At 40.1% G+C, this 7,807-nt stretch overlaps 1 protein-coding gene across 2 annotated transcripts; it reads right to left on the bottom strand.

Moving 5' to 3' along the window:
• Window positions 1–1,118: 1,118 nt before the first annotated feature.
• LOC108869075 (zinc finger BED domain-containing protein RICESLEEPER 2-like) lies at window positions 1,119–7,733 on the bottom strand. Of its 2 annotated transcripts, none has more exons than XM_033284698.1 (5): window positions 6,703–7,733; window positions 6,457–6,559; window positions 3,715–6,239; window positions 3,208–3,535; window positions 1,119–3,142 (listed from the first exon to the last, which is right to left on the bottom strand). In XM_033284698.1, exons 3-5 carry the CDS (start codon window positions 5,785–5,787, stop codon window positions 3,060–3,062), a joined length of 2,484 nt encoding a protein of 827 aa, XP_033140589.1. In that variant the 5' UTR covers window positions 5,788–6,239; window positions 6,457–6,559; window positions 6,703–7,733; the 3' UTR covers window positions 1,119–3,059. The 2 variants fall into 2 exon arrangements, with proteins under 2 accessions (XP_033140589.1, XP_033140590.1); XM_033284699.1 differs by having other exon boundaries at window positions 3,715–6,229; window positions 6,703–6,766.
• Window positions 7,734–7,807: the final 74 nt, after the last annotated feature.

Genomic DNA, 7,807 nt, shown 5'->3' with positions numbered 1-7,807 from the left:
ATGGTGTAAATAAATCATAAGTACTCCATTTAACAAGTTAGAATGATATACCTGACCGGAATGGATGTCGATCGATGTAAACATGTTGTCACTGGTCGTGGAAGATGTAGCAATGTCGATCGATATCGACTTGTTCTCGTCGGTCGATATCATGGCAATCGTTTACTTGGGTCCCTATTCTAAACATCTAACTAAAATCTAATATTAATATAACCTTCCCCAGACTTAAACACTACAAGAAAACCTGTGATTGGCGACTGCACTTTGCGACTAATAGCGTAGTCGCCAGATTTAACAACTATCTTCCGACTTTTTGGCGACTGCTTTGCAACTGCGCATATTCAGTCGTTATTTAGTCGCTTATTAGGGACCACGAGAATTCGTCGCAAGACAGTCGTAAAATAACGACTAACTAGCGACTGTTATGGGGTCGGTAACCGTTCGTTTCAGATCAGTCGTAACATCTGCGACTATTTGACGACTAATACATGTGGTCATAACGCAGTCGCTAATCAGTCTTAAATTCTGCGACTATTTTGCGACTGATATATGTGGTCATAACTCAGTTGCGAATCAGTCGCTAAAAACCGGTACAACACGTGATTTACATTTTTTTGCAAGTGTACCTAATTTTTGTCAGGCAGTCGGTAATTGGTCGCGAATTGGTCGGACATTTTCTATATATATACATGCTTTAGCCCATTTTCTTCTCCTCACTCGTAGAAAATCACTAAAAGAAAAAAAAATCAAAAATTCTAGGAAAACTAAAGTTAGAAAATGAAAGTTTTATGTTGTACAATGTCTGGAAATTACAATTATTCAAATTTTCGCGAGTGGATGTACAAGAGGATCGATGAAGATACGGCGAAATTTTCAGAAGAGTTCATAGCGGGGGTGGATCAATTTATGACATTTGCGAGCAGTCAGCCTCTAGCACAAAGCAATAGCGGTAAGTTTTTCTGCACATGTAGTGTTTGTCGGAACGATAAATTTCTTCCGGGACCAAAAATTTGGAAACATATATATAATAGAGGATTTATGCCAGACTATTATGTATGGTATAAGCATGGAGAAGAAATTGATATGGAATTAGGAACAAGTTATGTTGACCCGACACATTTAAGTGGTAGTGAAAAAGTAAGTAATGAAGATAATAATTATGTTGATATGGTGAATGATGCATTTCGGGATAATGTGAGTTTTGATAACTATCAACAAGATGATAGTTATCAAAATGTAGTAGACCCACAACGCAACCATTCGAAGAAGTTCTACGATTTGTTAGATGGAGCACAAAATCGTTTGTATGATGGTTGTCGTGAAGGGCAGTCGCAGTTATCCTTAGCTGCTCGGGTCTTGCAAAACAAGGCAGATTATAATCTGAGTGAAAAGTGTGTAGATTCGGTATGTCAAATGTTGACAGACTATTTACCAGAAGGAAACACGGCAACCGAATCACACTACGAGACCGAAAAGTTGATGCGGAATTTAGGGCTCCCATATTATACAATTGATGTTTGTGTTAACAATTGTATGATCTTCTGGAAAGAAGATGAAAGATGGGAAAAGTGTCAATTTTGTGGTGCGGACAGATGGAAGCCTAAGGACAAAAGACGTAGAACCAAGGTACCATATAGTCGTATGTGGTATCTACCTATAGCTGATAGGCCGAAGAGAATGTATCAGAGCAAGAAGACAGCAGCGGCAATGAGATGGCATGCTGAGCACCAATCAAAAGAGGGAGAAATGTGTCATCCATCTGATGCGGCAGAATGGAAACATTTTCAAGAGATGCATCCCCGGTTTGCCGAAGAACCTCGCAACGTTTATCTTGGATTATGTACAGATGGATTCAATCCATTTGGGATGTCTCGTAATCATTCGTTGTGGCCTTGATCTTAACTCCATATAATCTACCCCCTGATATGTGCATGAATACAGAGTATTTGTTTCTTACAATTCTGAATTCTGGGCCAAATCATCCACGAGCTAGTCTTGATATCTTCCTCAAACCTTTAATTGCGGAGTTAAAAGAATTGTGGTCAACTGGAGTCGAAGCATATGATGTGTCTTTGAATCAAAATTTTAATCTAAAAGCCGTGTTACTGTGGACGATAAGCGACTTTCCGGCGTATGGCATGCTACAGGATGGACGACCCATGGTAAATTGTCTTGTCCAATTTGCATGGAAGATACAAAGGCTTTTTATCTGACTAATGGAAGGAAGACGTGTTGGTTTGATTGTCACCGAAGATTTCTTCCTCCTAATCATCCACTGAGAAAGAATAGAAAGGATTTCTTGAAGGGGAAAAACGCGGTAAATGAAGATCCACCTGATTCTTTGACTGGTGAACAAGTTTATTCAGAACGATTAAAGGGTGTCAATCCTCCAAAAACGTCTGTTTGCGGTGGAAACGGTCATGAAAAGAAGAAGTCTGGTTATGGGAAGTACCATAACTGGCACAAGGAAAGCATATTTTGGGAGTTGCCATACTGGAGGGACCTAATTCTCCGACATAATCTTGATGTGATGCATATAGAGAAGAATTTTTTTGACAACATCATGAATACTCTTATGAATGTTAAGGGTAAATCGAAAGACACAATCAATTCTAGATTGGATATGGAAATATTCTGTGATCGGCCACACTTACATCCTGATGGTTCTGGTCAAGCTCCATTTCCTCCCTACACACTAAACGAAGACGAAAGGAGAAGTTGATTGGAATGTTTGAAACATGCGGTTAAATTCCCAGATGGATATGCTTCAAACTTAGCTAATTGTATATATAGTTTTATATATTACGAAATGATACAGCTTAAACTTAGTTGATTGGAATACAGAGTATTTGTTACTTAAATATAGTTTTGAAGAACTATAGTTTGTTGTTTGATCGTGAGTATAAAAAATTAAGTCTCAACTAAAGTAAAATTTAGAGAAACACCAAATGGTCCAAATCATAGTATTCAAAACCAAAAATCATGCAACTTAAACAAAAAAACAGAAATTGTAATTGAAGCAAAACACCAAATCAAGATAACATTTCAAACTTGCTCATCTACTCATCTTCATCTTCCCCATCAACAATGGACTCAAATGTTGGTAATTTCTCTTCTTCTCCATCACCATCGATTTCTTCATCTACAAATATCAGTGTACAAGTCAATAATGTTACTCTTACTAAAATTATAATGTGAGTTATTTACCATGTGCGTAAGATTCATATCCTTTGATCCAATTCCTAGTGCATATCAGAGCTTGCACATTTTCTGGGAGTAGACGACTCCTATATTTGTTTAGAACTCGCGATCCAATACTGAAGGAGGACTCCGAAGCCACTGTTGTGATTGGAATACTTAGCAGATCACATGCCATTGCAGCCAAGTCACCATACCGATGCGCATTATCTTTCCACCAATCGAGGATGTCCAAGCTCTGGAAATTAGTAATGTCCAAAGGTGGTTCTTCAAGATAAGCTTCTAGAGGTGTCTTTCCACTAACAATTCCACTGACTTTGCGAAATGCAAAGAAATCCTAAGAAAGTTTAAAAAAAAAATATCAGAGAGGAAAAAAAAATTGGAGGCTGACGACAGAAGGAAAAAAATTGAACAGAAAAAAAAAAATGCTTGTGAAATATACACACACTTCTACTCGTGAAAAAAATGCTTGTGTAAAAAAAAATAAACAGAAGGAAAAAAATTGAAAACACTCACATTGTAGTTCCCAAACAGTCCCATTGATCCTGCCGCACAAGCTTTTTGCGGAACAGTGTCACGTGGCTCAGTGGAAGGTGAGTTATTCTTGGAGTTTTTGTCGTATGTCTCAAACAGAATACTGAGCTTGTCACGCAAGTTCTTCACCTTTGCATCACGTGTACTTATGTCAAGCTTCCCTAAACAACATTCAACAATTGAAAGCTTAAACTGTGGATCAAAGACTGCTGCCATTGCAAAAACACCACTAACTTCATCCCAATATTTGTCAAACTTCTCCTTCATCGGTCGCACCATGTATCTGACAATCTCATCTGCGCTTTCCTCGTTTCCCCGAAGCCAATCATGGATCAACCAAACCTGATAGAAATACAGGTTTGCAGTCGGGTAATTCGAACCAGACATCAAGCTTGTGATCACAGCAAAAGGACCCAAAAAATCGCAGATATTAGCGGCTCTAGTCCATTCCTCATCTGTGGGCGCTGTTTTATAACCCTTCTTATCAAATGTCTCCAACTTAACAAATGCTTTACGGTACTTGAGGGCTCTTTCAAGCATATAGTAAGTTGAGTTCCATCTCGTTGACACGTCCAGTATCAGCCACCCACTTTCTACTACACCCGCAGCATCCACACATTTTTGGAACAATTGTTCACGGCTTTCCGATCCTAATACATACTTAACACTCTCTCTTACTTTCTGCAAAGAGTCTCCAATAACCTTCAACCCATCTTGCACTATGAGATTAAGTATGTGAGCTGCACATCTTACATGAAAAAACTCTCCTCCACACAACAAATCATCATTCAAATTCAGCTGCGACTTCACAATGTCCTGCATGGAGTCATTACTTGTAGCATTATCTAATGTGACTGAGAACACCTTCTTATCAATTCCCCACTCTTTCAGTGACGTGAGGAGTTGAACCGCAATACTCATACCGGTATGTGGTGGTGGTAGAGCACAAAACGTCAGGATCTTGCTGTTCAACTTCCAATTCCGATCAATGTAATGTGCTGTCACACACATGTATCCTTCCCGTTTCACGGATGTCCACAAGTCAGACGTGAAGGAGACTCGTCCAGGGAGAGTCGCTAATTCCCTCTTGAGTGTGTCTCTCTCGCTTTCATAGAGTCTATACACATCTGCTCTCGCTGTGTTTCGACAAATGGTTTGGACATCAGCATTCAAATACTTCCACGTGTCTCTCACTCTTTCATACTCCACGTACGAGTAAGGTAGATCATGCTGGACTATTGTCTTAGCTACCATCTGCCTAAACACAGTATGATCATACTTGCGAGATACCACTTTCCCTTCGATATTGAGTTGTTGCTGCCTTCCTCGATTCCTTGGATACATTTTACATCTCTCCCGATGTCTTCGCAACCCACTGGTTCCATGCGAATGAGATTGCCATGCATACTCATGTTTGCAATGATTGCATGCAGCTTTCAACTTTCCATTCGGTTTTTCGACCACCTTGAAATCTTTCCAGACATCTGATTTTTGCCTCTCTTCCCTTTCCTCTTCACCGATTTCATCCTCATCAAACTCTTCTTCATCCAGTTCATCACCAAGCTCGGGTATGTCCTCTGCGACCTTCTCCTTCTTCTTTTGCGACTGAGTAGGCGAAACCTTCTTCTTTTTGGACTTAGTAGGCGACTTTCTTCTCCCTCCACGAATCACAGACTTCATAGGAACAGACTTCCCCTTACTACACGCCTGTGCAGACGAGCCAACGCCACCATCGATAGTTGATTGCAACATGGGTTTCCCCGTGGCTGTTCTGAAACTGGTCTGTCTGCGAGGCTTGGTTTTTTGGGTTGGTTGACTGATTTCAACATCAGAATCATCAGTATCATCAACAAGACTGATAAGCCTTTTTCTGCTTCCTTGATGCTTCCCATCAGCACGAGTTACACCAGCTTCCTGAGAAGCGATCTGATCACCAGCCTCAGCTGCTGCAGCAAGAGTAGCTAAGACTGCCTGAGTTGCAAAGTCCACAGTATTTGGCGGGGTGTAATTCGGATCAAACGTCGACTGATCTTCGGGCTGGCTCCTTGATCCCATGGTCTCTCTCGCTCTCAACTCTCAAGTTTTGTGTTTTTTTTTTCACGCCGTGGAATGAAATTAACTTTTTAGGGTTTCCTAAATTTTGTCTATTTTTTAAAAAATTTCTTAATATATTTTTTAAAATCTGTTATAATTGTTGATTTTCAAAATTCCAAATTTTATTATACAAGTACACAAACACAAGTAATCAAGCAAAGCAACGTAAACAAGCAAAGCAACATAAACAGCAAGTGATCCGATAACCTACGCAAAGCCATCTAAACAAGTTAATGTTCTATCATATACGAAAGCAACCTAAACAAGTCAGTGATCCGATAACCTACGCAAAGCCATCTAAGTTTCATACGTTTAAGAGCTTTCTAACCTGAGGTCCTTAAAGCTCCTATATCGGCTGAAGCTGGAAACTACTCGACCAGGTGGTGTATGTACTCGTGCAATCCTTCATTGTTCTCATCACAGGACACAAACAAAAAAAAAAAGACAGTTCATTCAGTTCATAGAACACAAAAAAAAAAATAACTACACGTGATGAAACAAACGATACTGAACAAACATATCAGATACTGAATGAACATTGGCACACAAACATTGTTCAGTTCATAGAAAAGACAGTTCATTCAGTTTATAGAAAAAAAAAAAAAAAAAAAGACAGTTCAGGACACAAACCTTGGCACGCAATCTCCTTTGTCGCCAGCAACCGTCTTGGTGAAGTCGTTGATGAACATGAAAAATTGAAGCACGCAATCTACTACTCCGCTTGATCTCTTCTCTGTATGTACAAAAGAACAAAAGATGAGACATATCACTACTCAACACAAGACAATAAGATTCGCCGAACTAGTCAACACAACACAATGAGATAGCGAGTTCTCCTATCACTGATTAATAGTTCTGGGTAAGAGAGTGACTAACCTGATGTTCTGAAGCTGTCTAAGAGGAGAAGAAGATGACCAAGTCGCCTACTTTCTCACCATCACTCCATCACCTCAACACAGAACACAAAACAAATACAACGCGACAAACAAACATATCAGATACTGAACACAAGTTATTTTTGTTCTATTATATAGAATTTTTATCACTAAATAAAAGCAAGGTTACCTCAGACAATAAGCATTGTCGATCAACACTGTTGTTACCTGAAAGCAAAGCTACAACGAATCAAAGACAGAACACAAATATACAAACAAACGATGAAACCAACAGACGCTTATTGGTCTTTTTAATAGACGGATCTAACAGAACGCTTACAGATCTTGTTGTTCAATTTGTTTACATGGATCGCTAATCTAGATAAGACATAACACAAACTATAGATCGCTAAGCTAGATCACTACCTTTCGGATCTTGTTGGTCTTCTTATCTAACAACCTGAAAAAAAAAACAAGAGTTAAAGCAGAGATTATAAGTCCAAAAGAACTTCAATTTTTTGTCTGAAATACATAACTCTGTACATGCATGTCCTATCTGTGGAGTTTGGAAGCTCGTAGGGAAGAACGGAAGACACATCGGAGAATAAGAATCTACTTTGTCGGACCCTTGTCGTTTTAGCTCCTCTGCTGCAGACTGCAGTTCGAAGACGAAGTAGTGAGCAGAAGCAGTGTCGGGAGAGCGAACCGCCGTCGTCATCGGTGGAGCTCTGTTTCTTTCCACGGTGGAAGTCGCAACCACATCGCCTTTCACTCTATCTCTCTCGCGTTTTTTTTCAGGTGAAGAGCAAATGACAAGAATAAAGATTAGGGTTGCGGGACATGGAGAAACCCGCGGGTCACTGTGGGCTTGCCCGCTTTGGGTCCGGTTCCGCGACAAGCCTCTCCCGCGAGGCCCGCTTCTTTGCGGGACGTGAAATCACGGGCCCAAGCCCGCCCCGCCACAGGTCTAAACGGGCCTATCCCGCGGGCCACAGGTTCCTTTGACATCCCTAATTTTGAATATTGTAGCTGTTGGAGGATTTTTCCGTGACCTTTGCTCGAGAACTTTGCAGAAAAATCATGTCCAAATTCTTAAAGAAAACATT

This window comes from Brassica rapa, chromosome A02, assembly GCF_000309985.2.
Source record: "Brassica rapa cultivar Chiifu-401-42 chromosome A02, CAAS_Brap_v3.01, whole genome shotgun sequence".
Taxonomy (NCBI): domain Eukaryota; kingdom Viridiplantae; phylum Streptophyta; class Magnoliopsida; order Brassicales; family Brassicaceae; genus Brassica; species Brassica rapa.
The sequence above is the reverse complement of the archived record's forward strand: the minus strand, read 5'-3'. Positions and strand labels throughout refer to the sequence as shown.

What these genes read in the sequence shown, in the direction of transcription:
- LOC108869075 (XM_033284698.1), bottom strand. Translation starts at nt 5,787, where the DNA reads ATGGGATCAAGGAGCCAGCCCGAAGATCAGTCGACGTTTGATCCGAAT. An exon ending in GACTGTTTGGGAACTACAAT is followed by an intron (nt 3,536 to 3,714) that starts GTGAGTGTTTTC and finishes AAACTTTCTTAG; the next exon opens with GATTTCTTTGCATTTCGCAA. An exon ending in ATATGAATCTTACGCACATG is followed by an intron (nt 3,143 to 3,207) that starts GTAAATAACTCA and finishes TGATATTTGTAG; the next exon opens with ATGAAGAAATCGATGGTGAT.